The sequence below is a fragment of the Polyergus mexicanus genome, unplaced genomic scaffold, assembly GCF_030449975.1.
Source record: "Polyergus mexicanus isolate NDT 795.1 unplaced genomic scaffold, iyPolMexi1.0 SCAF_23, whole genome shotgun sequence".
In the NCBI taxonomy this organism is placed as follows: Eukaryota; Metazoa; Arthropoda; class Insecta; order Hymenoptera; family Formicidae; genus Polyergus; species Polyergus mexicanus.
The window spans coordinates 5,251,548-5,278,185 of NW_027223343.1; the positions used below are offsets into that span (position 1 = coordinate 5,251,548).

At 32.7% G+C, this 26,638-nt stretch overlaps 3 protein-coding genes and 2 long non-coding RNA genes across 6 annotated transcripts; 3 read left to right on the forward strand and 2 right to left on the reverse strand.

Annotated features, from left to right (window-relative positions):
- Positions 1-2,256: 2,256 nt before the first annotated feature.
- LOC138942664 (peroxidase) lies at positions 2,257-9,891 on the forward strand. The gene is made up of 14 exons (XM_070313055.1): positions 2,257-2,383; positions 3,788-3,801; positions 4,466-4,614; positions 4,724-4,887; positions 6,290-6,466; positions 6,600-6,796; positions 7,256-7,451; positions 7,627-7,824; positions 8,081-8,228; positions 8,556-8,718; positions 8,882-9,052; positions 9,115-9,313; positions 9,477-9,582; positions 9,690-9,891. Exons 1-14 carry the CDS (start codon positions 2,257-2,259, stop codon positions 9,802-9,804), a joined length of 2,124 nt encoding a protein of 707 aa, XP_070169156.1. The 3' UTR covers positions 9,805-9,891.
- A 1,360-nt stretch (positions 9,892-11,251) lies between these two features.
- LOC138942668 (uncharacterized) lies at positions 11,252-12,941 on the reverse strand. Its single transcript, XR_011448359.1, has 3 exons — positions 12,080-12,941; positions 11,715-11,795; positions 11,252-11,443 (listed from the first exon to the last, which is right to left on the reverse strand). It is a non-coding gene; the product is annotated as an uncharacterized lncRNA (long non-coding RNA).
- A 3,339-nt stretch (positions 12,942-16,280) lies between these two features.
- Positions 16,281-20,302, reverse strand: Sad (Cytochrome P450 family protein sad). 2 transcript variants are annotated; one of them, XM_070313058.1, is made up of 7 exons: positions 20,076-20,302; positions 18,313-18,895; positions 17,996-18,186; positions 17,529-17,863; positions 16,871-17,095; positions 16,537-16,749; positions 16,281-16,475 (listed from the first exon to the last, which is right to left on the reverse strand). In XM_070313058.1, the coding sequence occupies exons 2-7, from the start codon at positions 18,831-18,833 to the stop codon at positions 16,359-16,361; spliced, it is 1,602 nt and encodes a 533-aa protein (XP_070169159.1). In that variant the 5' UTR covers positions 18,834-18,895; positions 20,076-20,302; the 3' UTR covers positions 16,281-16,358. The 2 variants fall into 2 exon arrangements, with proteins under 2 accessions (XP_070169159.1, XP_070169160.1); XM_070313059.1 differs by lacking the exon at positions 20,076-20,302 and having other exon boundaries at positions 18,313-19,003.
- LOC138942669 (uncharacterized) lies at positions 18,023-20,661 on the forward strand. Its single transcript, XR_011448360.1, has 4 exons — positions 18,023-18,200; positions 18,287-18,988; positions 19,665-19,801; positions 20,213-20,661. It is a non-coding gene; the product is annotated as an uncharacterized lncRNA (long non-coding RNA).
- Positions 20,662-21,941: 1,280 nt separating this feature from the next.
- Positions 21,942-25,434, forward strand: LOC138942653 (transmembrane protein 120 homolog). Its single transcript, XM_070313042.1, has 6 exons — positions 21,942-22,448; positions 22,994-23,112; positions 23,349-23,507; positions 23,584-23,676; positions 23,800-24,017; positions 24,108-25,434. Exons 1-6 carry the CDS (start codon positions 22,368-22,370, stop codon positions 24,512-24,514), a joined length of 1,077 nt encoding a protein of 358 aa, XP_070169143.1. The 5' UTR covers positions 21,942-22,367; the 3' UTR covers positions 24,515-25,434.
- Positions 25,435-26,638: the final 1,204 nt, after the last annotated feature.

The window sequence follows — 26,638 nt, forward strand, 5'->3', positions numbered from 1 at the left end:
GACATGTGTTATCTCACAAATAATATTTGATAAGAGATGAGTATTACAAATAAGGCTCTTGAGAATTAAATCATAAATAAGATAGAGAAAAGACAATCAGAGCCAGCGCAGTGAAGCGCACTAACTTTAACTTAAAGAATTATATGTATCTAAGATAAAATAAAGAATTATATGTAACTAAGATAAAATAAATAATAAATTAAAATAAAATTAATCTTAAAATGTCGCAAAATAAAAATGGTATCTCACACGTCACCCTAAACAAATAAGTTGAAAAATTCTAAGCATCTATCTTTAGTATTTTGCATTGTACAATAAATTATGTCAATGATTCACTTTAAATTGTAAGCACTTTACAGTTCAAATTTCTCTCTCTTTCTTTCTCTGATATATAAGATAAAGGATAGTTTTAAATTTTCACTTCAATTAACTTTGAAAAATTTTCTCTGTTGTCAAAGAATTACAAAGCGTAGCTTTTAAATAATTTACTGAAAACTTATTGTCGTAATCATAATATTATTAATTCTGATTGAATTTTATGTATCACAGATAACGACAATGTTTTTTATTTCGAAAACATTAAGAGAAATTGGATCGATTTCTTTTACGCGGGCAGCGCTATTGTAATTTTTAACGTAGCGTAAAATCTCTTGTCTCCTTTAAACAAGAATGATACAAATTATCGCGCACAAATTACACATTGAAGTGTCGATGCATTCAATTAATTCGACTTTTCGACGCTCAATATAATTTTCCGACATCGAACTATGGTTTTCTCTCTTTTTATTCTTGCGGAATTGTATTTTAATTATACATGTCGAAACGTACACTTCCATACGCATAAGAACATGCTATTAAACATACACATTGTAGTGTATACAGGGCGATAAAAATTCACCGCAATGTAATCGCTGTGGAAACGTAAAACGCGCGCAATCGAGAATTTCTATCTGCGCGATATAAATCGAATAATGAGCTATTTTCCTTACTGCACTTGGAGTCTTAGCAATCGATTTAGTAAGCAATAAAAATCAATGGCTGTTAATAAATAATATATATCACTCAATAAATATAATTCATTGTAATACAAAGTAATTAGATAACCTGATCGCATTTTTTTTTTTTAAATAAGTTATCTCGTTATCTATTATCTTGATTTAAAATTAATATAAAATTTTTTTGGATAAATTGAATCAAGAGACATAATCGGAATTAATTTTATCGATTTTGTTAACATTAAATGATAACAAAATAATGCACGTGCTATGATTTGACGCACCATCATTCCACGTGCGCTGGTTCTCCCCTCGTCTGCACCGGACACTTCAATTTACGAATGTCTATTAACATCTCACGCCCGTCTTAGTAATCAGATGAAAAAATACCGCAAATTGCGAGCAGAGAGCGAATGTAATATTGCGGTTGGATTTCCACGCATTAGCGGGAAATTGAGTTCTTGGCATTGCAATGTCAGCAAGATGAATATCAATCGCGGAGAAAAAGTAAATATCGCAAGCCAGAAAATTTCTTTGCAAAACACGTTGCGATCTTATTTGTCAAATTTATTGCAGGCATTAAAATTTCTGATAATAATGCAAAAGGAAAGATAAATATAATTTGTATATTGGCGATATTCTTTCCCTGTTTGATATATTGGAATATCTAATTTTATTCAAAAGAATAGTTCCCGTTTAGCTTCAGAAACTATGAAGATGAAAATAGTATCAAGGTAACGCAATAGAGTGCTTATGCCATCTGCTTCATTATATCGTAAATTCAAGTTTCCTTTTCGATGTATACGGAAATTAATAAATTATGCATTATGCATTAGGGCCTATTTAGCAAGCCTGTTCAATCAACGTTCTATAAAAGCAGCTGCTTAGAAAGGCTTGTAAAACAGTTTTTATTTGACATCGTGCGAAACTAATGTAGTATATTAGTTCTCCTGTAATATCTGTGCGAATGATAATTTCGATAATTTTGTCCTCATTTCTGTAATTTTAATACAGAATTAAAAATATCCACATATATTATTATAATGGCATTATTATTCATTTATATCCAAGATGAATTATCTTGATATTACCGGCGATGACATATTTCCAGAATAAAAATGATATATATATATATATATATATTAGTGCTAGCAATTATGATCGCATTACAAAATGAATGACAAATGATTTCCGAATAATATCGTATTAAAAAAAAAAAAAAAAAAAGCTATATATGCCTTGACATTTTGATTTTAGAGATATGCAGCGTCAAAATGATCGCTGGATTGCGGGCTTTTTTATCGCAGTGCTCATGCAAGCTTGCTTGCTGGCAGTTGTAAACACCAAGGATGCTACAACGAAGGAAAAGATCATTCCATCGCACGCAGGTAACTAATCAAATATATGCTAATTTAATGACGTAAATTAAATATATATTAATATATTATTTCAATAACGTTTTAGTAATTTTAAGTTTTAATTTTATCGAGGTATATTTTTGTAATTATTTATATTATTGCAAAATATTTATATACAGAAAAAAATATAAACATATACAGAATATATTCGTGTTCACAAATTATTATGTACTTTAATGATAACATCTTCTTATATAAATTTAAAATAATTATTTGAGATTATTCGTACAATTTGTTTAAAATGAAATTTTAAATAGAAATATGATATATTTTCCCTATTAACATTGAAGGCCGACTTGGTAGCGATTCTTGACAAACATTTCTCGCGCGTTTGACCAGACCCGATACTTAATTTTATCTCATACACACATTTTATCTCCGCGTTTATTATTCTTTACATAAGTACACAGGAAATATAGCAATCTGGTTCGAATATCTCTACTTTCTCTAATAGCAATAACAGGAATAATGATCGGCACAGGGCGTAGAGGAGAAACTGTGTGACCGTGTACCGCGGCACGTTCCTTGTGCAACGGGTGGGAGTTTTAATAGCAAGAAATGTTTCGTGAGATATAGAAAAAAAAAAAAAAGGCGCGCGTGTGCACCGCCGGAATGCATGTTACATTTTCGAGAGAAGGTGTCCGCGCGGCGATCGCACAAATCGCGTATGAACGGGAGAATGCACGGCAGCAATCAAGGGTTCTCCATTTCTGTCAAGCTATTTAACCGTGAAATGTATGCACATGGAATTGCGAGTGCAAAACGATATGGGCGTGGGCACGCCTCGATCGCTCCTACAACGTTTGCCATTTTACAATAACAATTGTACAGATAAACACATCTGTGAAAAAAATCAATTGGCATTTTTAAAATTAAATAATATTCGATTATATTAAATATTGATTATTTATATTAAATATCAGTTATACGAATTGGTAAATAATTCGATTAAAATAATATTAAATTTTTATTAAATATAATTAATATTAATATTAATTATTTATATTAAAAATATTAGTTATATAAATTATTAAATAATTAAATTCAAATAATATCATATATTAAATTCTTATTAAAATTGCGCTATATTTCTTATTATAGGAGATAGTTTTTATTTGAGAAAAAAATCGTACCTCGATCTCTCATTGCGGATCTATTTGCAAATCACTGTGTGAGCACATTTTATATTAGAAAATTATCGAATCATGACGAATACAATTTATTGCCGGTATAAAATTAAAGCGTTGAACTAACGAAATGCTGGGAAATCTCTTCTTTTTACTTACTGTCTCGTGTATAACTCACGCGATTCATTATATCGTCGATCTAGTCAGGCGATCTCTGGAGACATTCTCTCGAGAGGATGCATGAAAGAAAAAAAAAAATCGGTTGAGTAATTTAAGAGGAGAAAAAAAAACAGCGTTCTTATGTAAGTTAAGTATTCACACCAAAGAGAGATCATTGTGCATGACGGTGCACATAGGTAAACCGATTACATCTTGTCTTCTGTGTAACATTTAACGTTCAGACGCCAAATGGTGAAAGGATCTCCCTCGCTCGAGGATCTATTTAAATCGCGAGTCTAATGGGATTTATGTATTAGATAGATCTTAGGCGTCTTAATTGTCTTGGCAACGATCACTGCTGAAACCGATGGTAAACACGATAAATAACTAAAGGAAATCTTGCTTTACGCCGAGAAATCAGCGCGATCTACCGATATAAAGTCTGCACAAGATAAATATTTTCTGTTGCGAATAAATTAGTTATATTCTATCGACCTTCGTGAGAAAGTTATAAACGGGCTCTTACACTCTTCTAGCGAATCGATTGTTAATGGTAAAATAATGAAGGACGTTTTATAAGGCTATTGAAAGTAACACGATATTGTCGAGCAATTATTTTACAATTTTAATAGCAATTGTTATAAATATTATATAAATATAATAAATATATACATTTTTAAAAAATATATCTTGCAATTTATAAGCATGTTTTATATTAGTTCATAATTTATATCAATTTATAAAATTTTCAGGAGGACAAAAAAAGAAGTCCTCGGATTTAGAAGATTCAGAGACTTCGTATTTCGGGACGTTTGCGGCTCATAAAAATTCCTTCGGCACTTATCATCCTACCGTTTACTATTCGACAAATCCGTTTTCGTACTTTCCGCCTTCATCAAATTTCCCAACTTCCGCGTAAGTCGAAGAAAAGAATAATACGATCTTACTAAATAATAATGAAACAATTCGATTGCAATGTCTACTTTTAATATTTGTTCAAGCTTTATCCTTTTATCCAAAACAGCGATAATATTCATCAACAAATTAAATGCGGCGATACTTTTTCCCGAACCTGTCAACACTCGCGGTATCGAAGCTACGACGGTTCCTGCAATAATCTTCGAAATCCCACGTGGGGTCTGGCCAATACAAGATATGGAAGACTCGTACATTCACGATACGGTGATGGTGAGAATAATCGTATTTTATTTTAATATATATAATGTGACTGAGATGCAAATATGCTTTTTTTTTTTAATTATTAATAATATCCATTGCAAAAATACATAATTATGATTTGTGTATCTCTAAATTCAAAAGAGATATTTAATTGATTTTTTTTTTCGCTCACACGCCAATCATCTTTGTTCTATGTAAAAGATTCAATAAATTTAAATAATATAAAAAATATATAAAAATTTAATAATATAAAAAATTAAATTGTTTTATAGAAGGAGCTTGAAAGTTTGAAACAAGGAGAGATTTGTGATTTGTTAATCACTTGTTCGAGAGTGATATTGTAACTGACGATGGGAAAGGATATACTAATGCTTTGTATCTTATCGGAAATAAGACGATAATACATTATATTTCAGCTAGTAATTTGTTTAAAACTTTTAACCGATAGTAAGAAGAAAGGTTTGCGCTGGACTCTTTTGACATCAAATAACATCGATTCTCATTCGCTGCACAGTACTCTCCAATTTTAAATTTATCACGATTGATTTGGTTCTGCAAACGGTACACAAGTGATCATTTTAAATATGAACAAAAAGATATTGACATTTACTCATTCTTTAATCTTTTCTCACATTTGGACGAAGTGCCGTAACCGGAATACAATGTAAAAATGCGATTGCGATACGACAGTTTAACACAATCGGGAAAAGATCTGACCTTGTAGTAGTGTTTTACATATATCTAAGAAAGTCTTTTAGAAATGCTGAAATATATATATATCAGAAAAGAATGAATTTCGAGATCTCCAAAAAAAATTTTCTCTTTCCATTCTCAATTCATATTCCCATTTTCATATATTTAATTATTTTTATTTATTTAATTATTTTTATTTATTTATAGTTATTCTTAATTTTTTATTCCATGCAAGAGGAAATTTTAATTATTCAAAATTATAATTTCGAAAACCGTAGTGCGTCAACAAGACCAAAATTTTTGAAAAGATTTTCTCATTGTTAGATATATATGTAAAAAGAATTCCTACAAGATTTGATTTTTCTAATTGAATTAATAATTATTATATCGCAATCGTATTTTTATATCATGCAAAATTTATTAAGTAATATTTGTACTTACATCAAAATTTATCTCGACGTGATCTATTGGTTAATAGTTAATAAATTTTGCGCATTGAACTATAACGTGACGTAACTCTAAAACTGGTTTGAAGTAAATTTCTTTTTAAACCTATATACAGAGCGGAGTACACTTTCTAGGATGTCCGTAAAAACGTGCGAAAATTATACAAATACTTTCTAAAGTTTGGTCATCGCGCCAATTAATACGATCGCCACATGGACAAGATTGACGCAATATTTTCATCAAAAGTTTTCTCAAAATTTATTTAACGCAGGAATTCGAGCACCAACCACTTCGATCACCGGTGCAGATCTGCCATTTGCTCGAACCGTCAGTTTCACAATGTTTCCTAACGCCAAAATCGATGACGTGGTATGGACCTTGGTAGCGATGCAATACGGACAGATTATGACGCACGACATGGGCTTGATTGACGGCACGACTCAATCAAGTACGTATCGCGTTCTTTTTTTTTTTTTTTTTTAGAATACGAAGAACGTGGAAAAGTTACGCCATTGTAACAGCAATCGAGAGTGATTAGTCTTTGTTAATTTATTTTCTTCCTTTCTTCTGAATAATCGCAGAATCGCACCGTACGCGATGCTGCACGTTCGGCGGTCAGTTGGCATCAGGCTGGACCACGTTATCCAAGTGTTTCCCGATACTTATACCCGACGACGACCCGGTGTACGACAAAACCCCCATACAATGCATGAACTTCGTCCGCAGTACGACCGATCTTGATCGTGGCTGTTCGTCTTCGTACAAGCCGGCAGAACAGGTTCTACACTTGCATCTCGTCCATTCATTTACGGTTACGTCATGCTCATTCGCATGCAGTAGACGAGGAAACTAAAGAAAACTAGAATACGACCGTTAATTAAATATTCTTGTGTTATGCGATACAAACTTGACATTCTTTCTTAGGCACTTATCTATTTTTATCCGCGGTCGCAATATTTCTAAACTATTCTCTCCTAAATCCTATATATTCTGTCTCTGTTTATATATATTATATATATATATATATATATATATATATATATATATATATATATATATCTCTATTGTAGCGTTTATAAAAAAAATGATAAGTGATTAAAATATTCGATAAATGATAAGTGATTTAATATATAATTACATAATTCGCGAATATATTTAAAGATCTTTCTAATAGACGAAAATTAATTTATTTGCTTAATTTATTTGCTCATATATATATATATACAATGTTTTCCAGTTGAATACCGTCACTCATTATTTGGACCTTTCCATCGTCTACGGGTCTAGCGACGAGGTAGCGGCTAGTTTGCGAGCCGGTTTCGGCGGACGATTAAATATCGAATTGAAAAATAATAGAGAGTTTCCACCACCGGCGTCTAATAAATCGGCCACCTGCGACACGATATACGATTTCGAGCCATGCTACGCTACCGGTGAGAATAATCTGTACATTTGCGTGCGCAAATCGCGTGCAATTTGATTGATAATAGACCTATTTCTTCGCGGCACGTTCGATTTTTATCCAGCGAATGTAAACGAGAAAATTCGCATTACTTTTGGGAAAAAATGAGCCAACTGGTTTTTTTTTTTTTTTTTTTTTTTTTTTAGGTGATTCGCGAGCCAATCAAAATCCGCAACTCACAATTCTACAGATTATATTGCTCAGAGAACACAATCGCATTGCCGATTATCTGGCGCAATTGAATCCTTCCTGGAGCGACGAGACGATATTTCAAGAAACACGTCGAATTGTGATCGCCGAACATCAAAATATTGCATATTACGAGTGGCTGCCGATTTTCTTAGGTATGATTTATTCTTTTTTTTTTTGTATTATATTTATTGAATTAAATAAATTTTTTTCGGAGACTAAAATAAATCTCGCTTATTTTGAAAGTAATGCAAAAATCCGACTTGGAGAAATATTATCCGTTTTATCTTTTTATTTTTTTTTTTCGATGCTATTCGTTATTTTATTTATTATTTATTGTAATTTATTATTTATTAATTATATATTTGTTATTTACTATACACATTTAAATTGCAATAATTAATATTGCAGGTACTGCACAAGTCTATGAGAACAAAATTGTGTACGACACCAAGGATTACGTAAATGATTACGACGAGACAGTCATTGCTAACGTTCTGAACGAACACGCAAATGCAGCTAATAGATATTTCCATACGAATATCGCTGGCAATCTTAAGTAGGTATTTAATAATTTTTATTAATGCGCGTTGTCTGAAAATTATATTTAATAAAAATTTGTCATTAAACATTTAAATTACGTTAATTATATGCGTTAATTATGATAGTACAATACAATTTATTCAATTTTATGAATCAAATTTTGAATTAAAGATAAACTTCATTTTTTATTTATCCTTATCTTTCCCGCGATCGAGCATTGCCGATGACAGTTGCACGTTACTAACGTTGAAATTAATTGAACAAATATGAAAATGATAAAACATTCGTGATATAAATTTGCTGCAAATATACGCGGAACGAAATAACAAATTTTATTCGATAGTTTAGTGACGGAAGGTCGACAATATTCCCCCTTCGCTAGTCTAAGATTGAGCGATCACTTCAATAGACCTGGTGTCATAGAAAAAGGCAACAATCTGGACGATTTGACGAGAGGTTTGGCCTATCAACCACAAAGTAATACCGATGTATTTTTCGACAAAGAGGTATTCATAAAAAAATCAGAAGATCGGTGATTAAAAAAAAAAAAAAAAAAAAAAACAATAATTAAAAGTGCAAACACTCACAAGATGATAAATATGAGGAGGAAATATTCCGACTGGTAAAAAAATGCTATTCTTTTGTTAATAATAGTAATCTCGTTTGCAGATCACTCAATTCTTCTTCCGAAGGGGAAGAATTTTCGGATCTGATTTGCGAGCGATAGATATACAAAGGGATCGCGATCACGGGCTCGCTTCTTACAACGATTATCGCGAATATTGCGGATTACCACGAGCGAAAATTTTTGACGACTTTGCCGATCTTATACCTCTTTCGGTAAGTAAAACACACGTCTTTCGATAATCAAGATAAAAAAATGTTCCGTTCTAATTTTTTAGGATATACAAAAACTTTCATTATTATACGCTAGTCCGGATGATATCGAGTTGACTGTTGGCGGATCTTTGGAAAGTCACGTAAGCGGAACATTGGTGGGTCCAACGTTTTTGTGTATCATGTTGAGACAGTTCCAACAAACGCGAATTGGTGATCGATACTGGTTCGAGACAGGCGATTCGAAAATAGCATTTACATTAGGTATATCAATAAAGCAAAATGAATCATAATAATAAATACTCTAATAAGACATCAATTATTGCATAAAGACTAAATTAAATAATATAAGTTGATAATTTTGTGTACGTATTGATCGTTCGCGATAGAAAGATTATTTTTTATCAAATATATCTTTATATTACAGAGCAATTAAACGAGTTACGTAAGTCAAGTATATCGCGACTGCTCTGCGACAACGGAGACAACATTCAGAATATGCAAAGATTAGGATTCGCCAAAGTGTCCGAGTTGTAAGTTTAATTGATTATTTTATTTGATTTTTGCCGTTTAATTTGAATTAAACTTTAACAATCGCTACCCGATATAGATAAATCTCTTCAATAGAGATAAATTTCAGGAATCCACTTCTGAGATGCGATGATATCCCGCAAGTAGACCTTTCTTTTTGGAAGGATTATAGTTTGGGAACTCAGGCATATCAAAGCATTACACCGCTGTATAAAAGGAAATGAGTAAATTTACACAAGCTGAATATATTTTTGGTTCTAATTAATTATGTTACATAGATACCAAAAAATTTATGTTTATTCTGCGTGAATAAAAAGAGAGATCAAATTCGATTCAAATTGCAATGCTTCGAATATTTGAGATATTTAAAACAACTCTTTAAAATTTATAACTAGTCGCCTGAAATGATCGCTAAATATAAAATCTGCTCTCTCAAAACGATGAGAACGATCAACTTGTCTTGTTTCTACGTCAGTTATATGTAAGTTAGTCGTACGTTGTCAGTATATATATATATATATTTTTTCTTTTTTAACGTTTTTAACATAAAATATTACAAAAAACACATTATAATATTTTATAATATTATTGCGATTAATTTTTTTAAATTTTCCAGAAAATAAATTTAAGTTGGATATTATTATTGTAATTTTATTTCTAATTTTTTCTTTAATGTCTTAATCGTTCCTATAGCCCTAATAATCCTACTTGCTAGCTGAACCAGCAGAAATCTAAGATTTGTAGAATGTATTTCTGATTTAATCACGTACCCTAATCGCGTGCCCTAATCGCGTATCCTGACCGTACCTTATTTAGCTCTCGCTACGCATTTTGGCCGCCTATTTTGCGTAGCCTATATCCATTCTTCGGGTCAATTGGACCTACCTTTTGTTGCTCCTGGCCACTTTCTGGATCGATCTCTAATCCAGAGATCGAAAAAGGAGATACGCATTCCTTTTATCGCCGGCTGTTTATCGTCGCCGGCGAATAAGCGCAAGATTTTTCTTGCGCTTGTAAGGAGATAAACTCCTTCTATTTCGGGTAATTATTGTCGCCAGCGGATGAGCGTAAACATTTAACGCTCGTTGACGATCATGCGATTTTACGATAGTTCGTTAAACGTTAACTTTATTTTAACTGAGATAAAGCCAAGTTATCAATCAAAATTTTCATGAAAAACTTATGATAAATTATGATAAATATATAAATTTGATCAAAATTTATTATATATAATTTATATAATAATATAATATATATAATATCAATATATAATATTAATTTATATAATAATATATAATTTATAATAAAATAAAATTAATTTACACAACATTTATGCCATTTATTATCATATTACAAATAATTTAATTGATCGATCATTTGGTCTCTCTTATATCGGTTAAAAAAAAGTTTAAGAACAATGTCTAAAAACACATTCTACGATACGAATGAGCTATAAGAAATTAGGATACGATTAGCGCGCGTTATAAAAATAAGTTACCATCATACGTAATTAATTATAAAATAATGTAATTGATAAAATTACTAGCATTCTTTATTCAATAAATTTCAGTTAAAATCTACAAATTGGAAAAAAATAAGTTTTCTATAATCTTCCTTCTTTAATTTAGACTTTAATTTACTTTTGCAATAAATACAATGCGTATCAAAAGAATTTATTAAAAGTTATTCAACTCGATGTGTTTAAGCTCATCCATTTAGAAGTAACGGATTTATCTATAATCTACAATTTACAATTTACATCTACAATCTCTACAAATCCGTTACTTTAAAATTAAATAAAAGTTTGTCACTCACCGGCACTGATGCGCAACAGCGGAGTTGTTGGTCTTGAGGCTACGTTGTCTGTAACATACAAATATAAAACTCAAATTATAGCAGCATTTACAATATAATTAATATTTCATACGGAATATTTTATATTCGACGCATACAATGCTAATTGTAAGAAGCTCTTTATAGATCATAAAAAGATTTTTCTTCATATAGAAATTTTTATAGAATTTATGTAAGTCTTTCTTTTTAATTTTTTTCTTTTACTTTATTCAAATAAAAAGATGTAATTAATGCGCGTACGGGATTTTCAACAACTAATATACAAATAATAAATACTCACCCTAGGGTTGCTCCGCTGGCGCAGGATGCCTCTCCTAGGCCTCCTCTTCCTCTCAGGTTGTTAGGGGGTTGTTACATTGATCTGTAGCATAGAAATAAAAAATCCAGATTGTAGTAACGCTCAAAGTAATTAATATTTTTAAAAATTGATTGTACGCATTGAATTTTATATTCAATGCATATAATAATAAACAGATCGATTAATAAAATAATTTTATAAATTTTGAAAAAAAGAAAGAAACATTACTCGTAACGCTATTGTTTACATCATACAAATAAAGAATCAAATGACGCGATTAATTGCTTAATTTAAATTGCACCTATGCAATTAATAAGTAATTAATATATAAATAATAATTTACTTACCACAGGGTTGCTCCACCGATGCCCGATGCCTCTCCTAGGCCTCCTCCTCCTCTCAGGTTGACTCACACGCGCGATACTTAAACGGCACTCTCGCACTTTTATTAAAAGATTACTTCCGCACTTGTACGCGCGATACTTTGAACGACACTCCCGCACTATCGAATTTCGGTACGATCGAATCCCGTTTCACGTGAGAATCACACTTCGAGTCGACAAGTCGGGAATTCACCGATTACTTCGAGCAAAGGTTAAGCGGAAGCGGAAGAAGACGAAATCGATCGATGGAATAATCGCGAATGGGGTTCGCTCGACTCTTGACCCGCGCCTGCTCCCATCGAGGGCCGACTAGAACATCGTTAGGAACGATTTCATACGAACCACCAAGTCTCTATCATACAGACTGAGCCGGGTTTATCGTAAGGCTGATAGACGGGTCGAGAATGAAGATACCCACCTTCTACGTGCTAACAATCTAGCATTTCGAAAGCGGGAGATCAACTTCTCTAGCGAGCGAAAATCGAACCTAATTAGAACAGCCGACTCCTCAGATGCCAAACATTTTAGTATTTCTACAATGTGCTGTTAGACGGTACAAGAGAAGGGACCCATTAACGACGATTCCAAAACAATCGACCGAACTCTAACCGATTCGGGCCGAACCGTTCGTCGGAGCAGAACGTGCCCTCAACAGCCGATTCTCGAACCGAAGTTCAAGATTAACCGCGCGAACATGCATCTATACTATGCACGAACATACGTTGCTACGCGGCCGGCATTCACCTCAGCCGCGATACTGAGGCGTTTTAACGTTGCGCCTACATTAATATATTAAATTTATTAATACATAAATATTTATATAATATATAATATTAATATAGTATTAATATTAACTGATATTGATATAAAATTAATTATATTAATAGGTATTAATATATTAAAGATTGCAACGCTGAGAGACATCCCATTTAGTCGGCAACAAAGTATGATTCTCGGTGACAATCGTGAAAACGAGATAAAAGTCCAACGCGAAGACGCGACGACGCGAAAACGCGATACCGCGACAACGCGACGCATCGTTGCTCGTACGGCACGATGACGGCAACGACGACGCACTAATGTGCGTTCAACGCACAAATGCGCGTGCCACGTATGAGCCATTGTGCGACTCGTGGCAATGCTGTGTCGACACGCGACGCGAAAAACGCGAAAATCGTCCGCGACACGATGACGGTGCCGACGACGCGACAAGCCATCCGCGGCACGATGACAGCACCAACGATACGGCGGGCCGTCCGCGGCACGATGACAGCAACGACGACGCTGGGTACTTGGTTTCCCCTTCGCAGTAAACCTCGAGGACGCTTAGGACCTTAAGGCATACCGTCCAGGTACTGAAGCCACTCCACCACGTCAAGGTGTACCCATGGAGGGTTATTTTATACAATATATAATTTTCTAACGACGATGTCTCGCGCTCTACTACTACCTTACTGTTCGAGTGTCGCCGTGCGACTGATAGAACATAATACATTAATAATATCGTGCTAATGTTTACGCCGCCAAGGCCGAAAACAATATTATTGATCATTCGCAGCCGAATATTTTGCGTACTATGACGTATATCGCGGAATATTAAATCGTACAAGTATTTTAAATTATTTACTTATATATAATAAACGATTAATAATATTACGGAGCTTATCGTTAATTACTCGGACGGATGCAATTCGACTATTTTATCGCGAGTTCTCCATCCGAATCGTATTTAAATCGTCGAAAAGTCAAACGATAAAGTATCGGACAAAATATTATTAAATTTAAAATATTTTTAAAGAGACAATTATTTCTTATAAAGGAAGAAAAGATCGCGACAAAACGATAAATTAGAATTTTGATTTCTGTCACTTCGACTCTTGGTTAAATGTATACCACGCGAAATACGCGCCTCGAAATTTATCGTTGCGATATAATTATGTATTATTTAAGATATATAAGGTAAAAGATAATTAATTTTATTTATCGTATTAAATTATTTTCCGATACTTGTTGCGATTTCGTTTAGAAAAAAAATTTCATAATATCTCGCGCTCTACTACCTTACTGTTCGAGTGTCGCCGTGCGACTGATAGAACATAATACGTTAATAATATCGTGCTAATGTTTACGCCGCCAAGGCCGAAAACAATATTATTGATCATTAGCAGCCGAATATTTTGCGTACTATGACGTATATCGCGGAATATTAAATCGTACAAGTATTTTCAATTATTTACTTATAATAAACGATTAATAATATTACGGAGCTTATCGTTAATTACTCGGACGAATGCAATTCGACTATTTTATCGCGCGTTCTCCATCCGAATCATATTTAAATCGTCGAAAAGTCAAACGATAAAGTATCGGACAAAATATTATTAAATTTGAAATATTTTTAAAGAGATAGTTATTCTTTATAAAGGAAGAAAAAGATCGCGACAAAACGATAAATTAATAATTTTGATTCCTGTCACATGTATATCACGCGAAATACGCGCCTCGAAATTTATCGTTGCGATATAATTATATATTATTTAAGATATATAAGACAAAAGATAATTAATTTTATTTATCGTATTAAATTATAGCGTCTCGAACTACTGTATCACTGTTCAAGTGTCGCCGTGCGAATGATAACAAGACCGTAACGCGTAAACAATAGCTTGCTAATGTTTACGCCGTCAAAGCCGTATACCGTGTATGTTGATAATTCGCAGCCTATGATGTATATACAAACGGAATATATCAAATTATACAAGTATTTTAAATCATAGATCAATTATTTAATAAATGATTAATAAATCACGTAGCACGTAGCTTATATATTCGGATAATTTTTCTTTAGATATAAGGAAGAAAATTTTTTATCTAATTTTGAAGTTGTATCTAATTGAAATTTATCCGAATCGCGTTCTTTTTTTTTTAGAGAGAAAGAAAAAGAGAGGGCGAGAGAGAGAGAGACGTCATTTCATTTGCAAAAATCTTAATCAAGTAAAATTACGTTTGAAAATATAAGAAATATAAAAATTTTATAATATTTTTTATATATTCAATAAATGCACTCCGTGAAACATTATTTTTATTCTAAAGCGTTTCATAGATAAATGAAATCGAAGAATCTTATTCTTCGAACGAAAATAGTTTTAAACGAAGCGTATTTATTGTCGCGTGTTTATTTTTAAAAGACTTATAGTATTAATTATCTTATTGTTTTAATTATTTACGCTTATTTAAATTTGTATACAATAGCTTTTAATTTGCATTGATCTAATGCATCCAACTGAATATATAAATTAAGAAATTAATTTTAAATAATATAATTAATAATAAATTAATTAATAATAAAAAAACTATATAAATAAAAAGCATAATTTGATATTGCTTAAAAATTGCTGGATACTTTTTCTTCCAAGAATAAGAAAATAGTGAAAGCAATTTATTGTAAATATTTTCTACATATTTAAAAATAAGGAATAAAATTATTAACAAAATTAATTTAAGAAAATTTTTTTTATCATTTTATACACGCGTATATATATATATATATAATATATAAATACTTCAATAATAATTTATTATCACTGTCCGTAGTATATATACTAGAATGAGAAAACATTATACGCAGCTGATAAAACATTAATAAGTGCATATTTTACCGCAATTTTAATCCGCAAAATTATGGATCTAGCACGGATATGCATCAACCGACTGTTTTATTGTAGCATCGAAAAGTGAATCTGGCTATGTAGTATCGCCGGATCTAAAATGGATCGAGTTGACACTACTGTACTAATTAAACTCATTCTAAACATTAAAAAAAAAAAAAAAAAATTGCATCGATTTTATACTGATCGTAATATCTAATTCGATCGTTTCTTTCCAATATTTACTAAAATAATGTAATTATAACAACGTTATATTTATATTATACAATATTTCTACATATATTTTAACATATATAAACGAGGTATGTATCCGCGTCGCATACGTTTGAAGTACATTTATACACAATATAAAAGCATTTATTTAGAATTTCCGTGTGCTATTTTTCATGTATATCATTAAATTTTTTTCATATTTAAAAAAAAACATTTAACACAATAATTTTTTTCTAAATGCATCTCATGTACATATATATAAATTCGAATGTTACAACATCGAATTTAATTTTTTTATATTTTATATTTATTATTCCTTTATTCTATCAATCTCTTCTTTCCTTCTATAGTTCCAAACTTCATCATAATTTCCTTCTCGTTAGTTTCAGTTGAATGGGCCTCGATGGTACAGAGATCAGATGCAAAATCATCTTTATATTATCGCGATTTTCGCATTCGATCTTAAAGTTTTTGATGAGCTGCAAAGAAAAAGAGTGAGATGCACGAGATTGTAACACGAATTGGATTTATTGCACTCACCTGCGCCAACGTAAGGGACATCTGCGTTTCCGCGAGTTTGCGACCGATGCAGCTTCTCACACCCATCGCGAACGGCAGAGTGCCATATGAGTTCTTTACGCCCTGATAAGAACCGTCTTTCGTTCTGATCCATCTTTCTGGCCGGAATTCATTCGGCTCTGGAAAATCGTGCCTGTCACGGCCGCTCGAGTAAATCGACAGGGCAATCAAGTCCTAGAGGAAAAAGGAAGTTATGTATTGTATCTCTTGTAAGTTGCAAACATTTTTGTCTACGTAAAAAGCATCGTCGAATTTAATATGATATAACGAAAAAATTTATTATTCTGCAGATTACCCCCTTCGCCACGAAGTAATCGCCGATTGTGTTGTCCGCCAGCATGTATCTCGACAGGAAAGGCGCGACGGGGTGCAATCTTAGCGCTTCTTTCCACACACCCTTCAGCAGCGGATGTCGTAGAATCTCCTCCGGCGGCAAATCCTTGATATCGTGAAACAATTGATTCTGCAACTCGGGACGATTGCTGAGCAGCAGTAACGCCCATTGCATGGAGATTGCCGTCTAAAATAACACCGGTCGCAAAATGATACTTGTTCCATACGAGGTATATTCTACGTAATTTTAATTATAACAGTTAACTGTTAATTTAATCATCTTTCATTATAACAATTAACTATAATCATGCACAATCGACTTTTCCTTGACTAAAATGCTACTATTCGATGTAAACATCAGGACTTAAAATAATTATATATTTTATTGTAAATAGAATTTAAACATCTTGGCATATCATATTTCAAATACATTATCTTATAATTAATGGTATATAAGAAAAAAATAATTCAATTTTAAATACATGAAAAATATGGAATAAAATCTTATAAAAGGTTCCGTTTTTGAAAAAAATCCGAAAAAATTAATGACATCTTTTCTTTGTCAAATTTAAATAAATTACGCACGAACACTTTGTAAATTAATGAATTGAGAAGTGTACCGTGTCGCCGGCAGCTATAATGAAATCAGTGACGATTCTGACAGCATCATCGTCGCGGATACCCTCGTTTATCATCATTCGTAGAAGCCCGTCGCTGTCTAAAAGCATCATTTTCAAGACTAGATTGCGCACTGTGACGAGAATTGCGTCAGCGGTGCGGACAAACTTGGTCCACGCCGGCAGTCTGAGTCTCATCGCCAGCTTGGCCGGTATCATCGACAGAGTGGTGGAATACACGAAGATCTGATGCAGCATTTGCGCCAGATACTCCGTTTTGGGACGCATATGCTGCTCGCAATCTCGCCATCGCGAACCTATCAGAGTCGCCAGCATTACTGCAACGAGAACACGCAACTTTCATGCCATCAATTAACGTGTAACGTTAATTGATAAAATGTAATCTGATATTAATCATTAACCACTAAAATACTAGATACGAATAATAAATCATTTGTGTAAAAGTTTACCTTCAATAGACCACTGATAAAATTGACATTCCATATTTGGTATCGTAGAACCGACTAAACTATAATACGTCCACTTCCTCGCTAGATTCTCGGCGACTTTCTGGCAGGGTGCGCACATCAATTTTGTCGGATTAGGCAGCAGCATCGTCTTGTTGAGGATTCGGCGAAAGTGCAACCACTCGTCTCCGTCCCTATTTCAAAAAGCGTAACGAAACTTTTATAATATTGAAACTTTTCCTTCCATTACCACAATTAATTATTAACATTCAATTCCATTTGATTTTTTTATAGTGTCAATAGAAGAACATTATGCATACATGAAGACCAATCCTCGGCGCTGTGCTCTGATTTCGTTGTACAGTCTCCAAGCCTCCGGTATAAAATGTTGCGGCGTAGGACCCTCGAGTCGCAGGAAGATCTTGCGGAATTCATCGGGCGAATTCACAAAGACGATCCATAATGGTCCGATTTGTTCCCGGAATACTGGGCCCAATTTTCGATGCCTCTTGTCCACGTACTCGTGCAGTTTCTGCACACCGCCGGCCATCATCAGGGACAACATCGTTCCGAAAAAAGGGATTCTTCGAGGTTCAGGTGGTGTCCTTTTCGCAAAAGTGCCCAAATTTCGTTCAAACGTTTGCGATAACGCGGAGCTCCTCGTCGCATTCTGGTCGACGACGTTTCTCGAAGAACGAGCGGTATCTTTCTCATTCAGGATGAAGTATCGCGGATCGCATCCAAGCGTTCCGCGTTCTTTGGAGAACAAGACGTTGAACTCGCCGCAATGGTTCACCGACCTCGAGATCCTACGCGGGATTCTTCGCACCATCCAGTGCATCTTCACGACGACACCGGGTATATGAATTCGTGGGAACTGTGCGACGGCCGTGCGCGGTTTCACTGTCGAGGAGAGAAATCAGATCGTATTATCGATTCAGCGTTTCACGATTCAGCGTCTTTTTTCTTCGAGTCGACGAAATTATCAGGATGAAGGTAACGCGAGTATAACGTCTGTAAATTTTATTTTAAAAGGCGAGAGAATAATATTATTTTAACATTTGCGAGAATAAAATTATTTTGACTTTTGCGATATACCATATATATATATATATATATATATATATATAACGCAATGTCATTGTTATATAAACATATAATAATAATACTACTTTTTTTTCGGTTCGTAAACGGAATGATAAATAAATAATCTGTCTACGTTTCTGTACCGGAAATTGCCGCATTAATATTTTTTCCTCTTTAATGTTATATTAACATAAAACACAATACGTTATGCGTTCTTTCACGCAATGAGAAAGTATTGCATTGTCGGGAGATAAAAAAACATGTAATTAAGAAAACAGGACGATAGAAGCGAAATGCGTATCATGCGTATATACGCATTCGGCGCGACGAATTGACAAGTTTTATCTCTCGTCAACACGATGAGCGTTTTTCATTGGCGAACACGAGGCAACCGTTTACAAAACGATGCTGCCGATACAATCTTCTTTAATACTCAATATATGTGATGTATATAAATATATTATGAAATATCTCATGTAATATGTTATGAATGATCTCAGTTTTATATGAAACAGGTAAATATATAAGCTCACTTTATCATTTCTCGTTTAACTGGTTTATAGAAAAATACATTTTATTTTTATAGAAAAAATGCAAGATCGATAAGCTGAAACATCCTAATGAGCGAGTGTGGTTGCATCGAACGACCCTTGAAATCTCGAAAATACGCCATTAACGATAAGACGCTATCCTTAAGACAGTGTTTCTCAAACATATGTATATGTAAGTTTATTTTATGCAATTTTTTTAGTCCGATAGTTTTAATTAGTAATTTTAACTTGTAAAGTTCGATTTGTAATCAATTTTTCCTCACAATTTTAACTTATGCCAATTAATAATCTAATTATTTTTAGTTAAATAAATCCTGGTATTTTAGCGACGAGTCAAATATGAAGACTGTGTTATTTATTTAATTTTCATACCACATTGAAACAATTGACAGATCTTGCAATTTTGTCTAAATAATTATTAATAATATAAATGTTTATATACGCACCAACACAATTATGTTTTAGTTCTAATCGGCCCTTCTTTTCATATCGCTATGCTAGAAGCACTATCGAATTATAACAGCACCTCTCTTCATCGTAGACCGTTGCCTTTAAAAACTGATACTTGTTTATGTTTTTACAGATATAAACTGTCCTTGGATTGTACCCGTTGTATGTCAAAGTTCGAACTCTCTGCATGTCTCTTCTCGATCTAACAAACCATTCTACGGAGTCGGACTCGTCTGACGAGCATCCCGATGCTCACTGCCGTGCATTTGGCTTCCTGATTGCCGATCGCGGTAAACCGGAAGCACAGGGCCGACAGGGTGGAAACGAAGCGAAGCTATAGAGTCAAGCCGATCGCGATGATCTTTGTCTTCTTTAATACGGAGTCGCCTAGACTCGCAACAGGAAATCGTATACCGCTGAATGTTCTTATCTATATATAGAACAGCGTCGCCGTTCATCCCTCTCATCTCGATCAGAGATATGTGATCGAATCTCTTTCGCGATTTTTTCTGAAGATTAGATTAATACACTAGGCGCTCAAATTATAATTTTATATTTGTTCAGTTCTTTTTTTTTTTAAGAAGAAATAAATTTTTCGCAATTTAATAGTAAATAAAATTCTTGGAATTGCTTGAATTTTCTTTTATCTTTATAAAAAGATGAGAGGAACTCATGGATATTTAAAGTTTCCAGCTTCAGGATTCATCTTCGGAATGAAAAAAAAAAGAAAAAAGAATTCTCTTGTTCAATAAATTTCCTCAATAAATTTTGAACCAACCTTAAGCGCCTATAAATAATGCAAAGGAACATTTGAATGTTAAAATAACTGAAACGATCTGTCGAAGACAAAAAAAAAAGAGGAAAAGAGAAACACGTCAATTTTATCTCGAGATATGCTAAGTTTATTTAAAATAAATCACGTCTATGTAAATTTCAGGAGTTTTATATTGCGCTTCTATTCAATGTTCCTGATTGAAAAAAATTTGGGATTTCGGGTACTGCTTGCAACACACATACATATTATTTTATTACTAGGCACTGTCGATTCAAGAATATATTTTAGGATCTTAAACAAATAAATTAGTTTATTTCTACAAAATAAAAAAAAATGAAAATCTATATGTTTTTTAATTATGATAATTATGAAATTGTTATTAAATTATAACATGAAGCAATTATATATATAATATTTTCTAATCAGTAAATTTGAATTAAATATGTTTTATCTTTTTTTCTCTAATACATTACAAAACCCTAAACATATTATTTATTTCTCTTTCTAATTATATTCTTACGTACTTTAGACATTTAAAATTTAGTGAAAATAATATCAGGTAATTTAGCAGGAAAGTATAGAAAATACAGATAAAAATAACGGATTTATTATCAACACAATATCTTGTTCTCAATTTATTTTATATTATATTTCAAGGATAGCAAATTTGACAAGCATGTCATTTGACATAAAAATCACGTGCGTTTGATCGCGTGGCTAAGATCAATTCATTTCATATCAGTATAATATATATATATATATAACTTACAATTAGTTTTATACTTCAATGTGTATTGATGAAAAATATACCACTATAATTATTATCAAATATAGAAAACAATTACAATTTAGTAATTAAAATTTATAATTGCAATTTATTCTAATATATGTTATTTGTTCTCATTAACTGTTTTTTATGCTTTCCAATGATATCTTTTTAGCCGAAATCTTGAACGCGCGCAGAGTTCGCGAAGTATCTCTCGCTCTCATCCTCTCTCCTTTCCTCTGGATATCAATCATAAAATATCGATAGTCCGGAGTATCGACATCGACCATCTCGACCGTTAAATTTTAATAATCCAAATAATCTTCGCCCATTAACGAGCACATTATTAACTGACCTTTGTCGCGCCATTATCAGCGTTATCAGAGACAGCACTATCATTAACTCTATCCGGCGCATCGGCTGTTGCCCTTCATTCGTCGCTCCTTCTCTCGCTTCCGGTCTCGATCTCCTCCTCGACATTCCGCCGTTCGAAGTTCGAAGGTGTACGAGAATGACGTATCCACCTGGAACGGCTGTACTTTAGCTCCGCCGTCCTTCTTATATCCTTCCTCGCATTTTTCAATTTTGATTCTCTCTCTCTCTCCCCCTTTCCTCTCCTCTCTCTTCGCCACGTGTCCGGTGTCCGGTGTCCGCGAGTACAGGAAGCAGCAGGAAGTGTGAAAAAAACATCGACGAGAGAAATCAAACGATCGTTTATTAATCTATCCCGACGTCTTCTCCGACGTGATGGACCTGGACGCCGAGATTTGCGAACCGGGACTGACCAAGGAATGGGACGATCTGGCGCAGGATTACAAGGAACTCGAGGTGAGAGAATCATCCCGGATTTTGCGCGGAAGGGGAGGTTATGTTGCGTCTCGCACAGATACTGCAAGATACTGCTCTGGCCGGCGGAGGATCCGGAGATTTCAGCGATTTCGCGTGACACTCGCACGACCTTTGATAAATCTACCTAATGAACTTTAAATAAATGACTATTGATAAATTGTTGATACGTACATGCGCTTTGGTGTATCTTTTTGACATTATTTTCGCCTCTGGATTATCTTCTTACCATTTTGATTAATCATGACATTACAAATGAAGACTACATTGTGTATGAAGATTATTCTGACAGAAATTGATTATTTTTCAAATTATTTCAGTATAATTAGATAAGAGAAATAAAAATATAAAATGTGTGAGATAAATGTATAGAAGAAAAATATATAATGTAATTTGAAGAATAATAAAAGAATAAGAGAATATTTGACAGCAATCGTGTATTATAAATCTGTAATTATCACTTATTGGTAATCAAGTAGGAGTATGTGATTATTGTGTTTTAAAAAGATTTTTATATCTCTTGACAGGCATTAAATAGAGAGTATCTTGCAAAATTAGAAGAGATTGGTGAGCTGCAAGCAAAATGTGTCAAAGGTCTCTCGCATCAGAAATACCGTATGGGCATAATATCCAAGATGTTGAAACAGTAAGTTTATAATATAGAGAAGAAATCATACGATAGAAGAATTGTGATACGATAGAAGAATAAATTTAAAGAGAGCCATTCAAATATAAAAAACTTGAGAAACTCTAATACTTTTATTTTACTTGAAAGATGTTGATTAAAATACTTGGAGCTTCTATGATGTTATTGCTGAAATTAATGAAATACTTCATGTGATAAGCTCTATGCTTCTTCTTTCTTCTTTTATCTATTTTCAGATTGAACACAAAAGAAACGCGAGAAGAATTGCAAAAATCTATGGCAAGGAGAGAGCAACAACTGTACGAGATAGAACAAACATTACCTAAACCAAACGGCACTTATCTTCAAATTATTCTAGGCAGTGTTAATGTCTCCATACTAAATAAAAGCGACAAGTATGTCACGCTATTAAGAATCGAGCCTGATTAATGTTGCATTCAGACTGGTTTCATAACATTTGTTCACTTTCAGATTCAAATACAAAGATGAATATGAGAAATTTAAACTAGTTCTGTCAGTAATTGGATTTGTATTATCTGTAGTAAATCTATTTACTAATATAAGGTATGTATAAAATATTTCTGTTATATATAATTCGTATTTGTATGATCAATATTGCATTATTTTCTATCAAATATAAATTTTATTCATATATATGATACTTTTATTTTTATTTTTATGTTTTAGGACCTTAGAACTTAGTTTTATGTTTCTTCTCGTTTGGTACTATTGCACGCTGACAATAAGAGAAAGTATACTCAAAGTGAATGGATCGAGAATTAAAGGATGGTGGAGATTTCATCATTTTCTCTCGACTGTAGTATCCGCTGTTCTATTGGTATGGCCAAATACAGGACCGTGGTATATCTTTCGCAGCCAATTCATGTGGTTCAACGTATACATCAGTAAGTGTCATGCAATTTTTAGCTTGACAATTGCATTCCACTGCTTATAACAATTAATTTCCATTTAATAACATAATATTATTTCTTTAGGTATAGTTCAATACTTGCAGTTTCGATATCAGCGCGGCGTTTTGTATCGGTTGAAAGCGTTGGGTGAAAGAGACAATATGGACATTACTATCGAAGGATTTCATTCGTGGATGTGGCGAGGTCTTTCTTTTCTACTGCCGTTCCTCTTCGTCGGTTACCTGTTTCAGCTTTACAACGCGTACACGTTATACGAATTGGCATATCACTCAGAGGCGACATGGCATGTGTCGATACTCAGTGCCATGTTTCTTATACTATTCCTAGGCAATACCATGACCACTATTATGGTGATTCCGCAGAAGCTCGTCAAAGAACGCGTCAAGGATCATCTGTTCGCGTCTAAATCTGATCGTAGGAAGGAAAAAGCTGTATATGATAAGGACAGCAAAAGCGAAAAAAGTGAGTGAGAAGAAGAACTTGAGCATTTTTGGCTGGCAAAGAACTCGATCGGAATAACGCGAATCAAGAAAAATTATAAATAACAGAGACGAGAGTTTACATTATAAAGTGGTGATGGTATAAGTGGTGCTGGCATTAAAACATAAACAGTGCTTTGCTCGTTGCGCCGTGTAAAGGTAAATTATAATTACATACACACATATAACGTCGTAAATAACTGACCGCAAACGGAAAGAGTCGCAATCCCGTGTATTTTTTTATTAACTTTAGTTTTGAATCCATTCGAAAGTCTGTTGTAGAATGTTTTAGTGAATGTTCTTTGTACTCTCCGGTTAAACCCCGGAGTATATAAGTTGATTTAATTTCACAACAGATTCTCTTGATAAATCTATCAAATCTATTTCCTAGAAAAAAATCGTCGCACGAGATTACTATCTCTCTAATACTATTTCCCGAAATTTCTGTACATAGGTTTCGAATAAAGAAACTTATTAAAACCTGTTTCAAATCAATTATATACTATATTGCTTTATATTTATTTATCTTTTATCCTTTCTTAATTAGAAAAAATGTCTTATTTTAGATCGCTAATTATTTAAAAACCATTGAACATCTCGATAGTTTAGTTAGAGAGAAATTGACTTCAGACTGAATCATTATAATTTGACTAGTTTATTCCGGGGTACTCGGCAGATGGTTCTCGCTTGAACACCAAATACATACATTTATTATCAATTGAATTGATATCCATTCGATATCATAGTTCGATTACGAACATGCACAAAGCATTGATAAAATACCGAGAAATCTATACGCATGTATATATGTACACATACACATAATTCATATATACAGGGTGTATCTGAAATGATGCACTAAACTTTAGGAGCGTATTCTAGATGTCAAAATAACACTTTTTTTTCTTATGAACATGCAAATGAAACCCCCTCCGAGCTTGGCAAATTAATGTTTTCATAATATACGTTTTTATTTTTTCATTCTAGTGGCTTACTTTACTTCATAATTTACTGGGCTATATCAAATTTCAACCTTCTGCCATTTTTTTTCTGAAATACAGCCAATTTTTGATTTTTCCCCAAACTTTAAGGGCCTCTAACTTGGAGAAGGGTTCATTTGCAGACCCATGTTCATAGGAAAAAAAGTCTTATTTTGATCTCTAGAATATGCTCCTAAAGTTTAGTACATCATTTCAAATACACCCTGTACATATATATATATATAGTATTAAAAAGTTGGATTTATATTTTATGAAACAAATTTATATGTATACACACATAAATTACACAGTTCTGATATACAGATATATGTGTATACATATACATGTGTATGTGTGTATATATATATATATATATATATATATATATTTATATTCGAGATATCGCGTTCATTTCTTATAAAATATAGTGTAAAGAGAATGCATCGAATATGTATCATATAATTATTACTTTTTTGTTCCATGTATATATTTATTAAAATGTATTTATTCAATATAAATAAAAAACATATCAAACTGTTTGATCTTACAAATAAGAAGTGTCAGTTGAAAGGTATTTCGCACTAAATCACTAATTCTTCTTCTCTTTAAGGTAAAGCATTTATCTTTTCTTTTGCACTTCTCTTTCATCCACATCGCACGTAGGCGCGAAAGCATATCTCGTTGAACACTGCGAATTTATATAATTTATTATATATTTATTATATATGCAATTTGTACCACAATAATAGTAAAACTTTAATATATACATATATATATATATGTATATGTACCATATACACACATAATTCTTTCTCTATTTTTTTCTCTTACATGTATACTGTTTAGTCAACATCCGAATGGTTTCATGGAAAGATTTGTAAAAATTTCTTTGTATCGCCTTTCTTTGAATTTAATTGCGATGAAAAATTATAATAATAAGTTACTAATTATTTATTATTTATTTATGTATATGTTAATTTATTAATGTAAATTTATATGTTATTGTAATTTATTAATGTATATATTAATTTATTGATTTATTAATGTATATGTTAATTATTTATTATGATAATTTTAGATGCTTTCAAATTATTCACATTTTATTGTAATTGATATATATTTTTCGACGACTTCA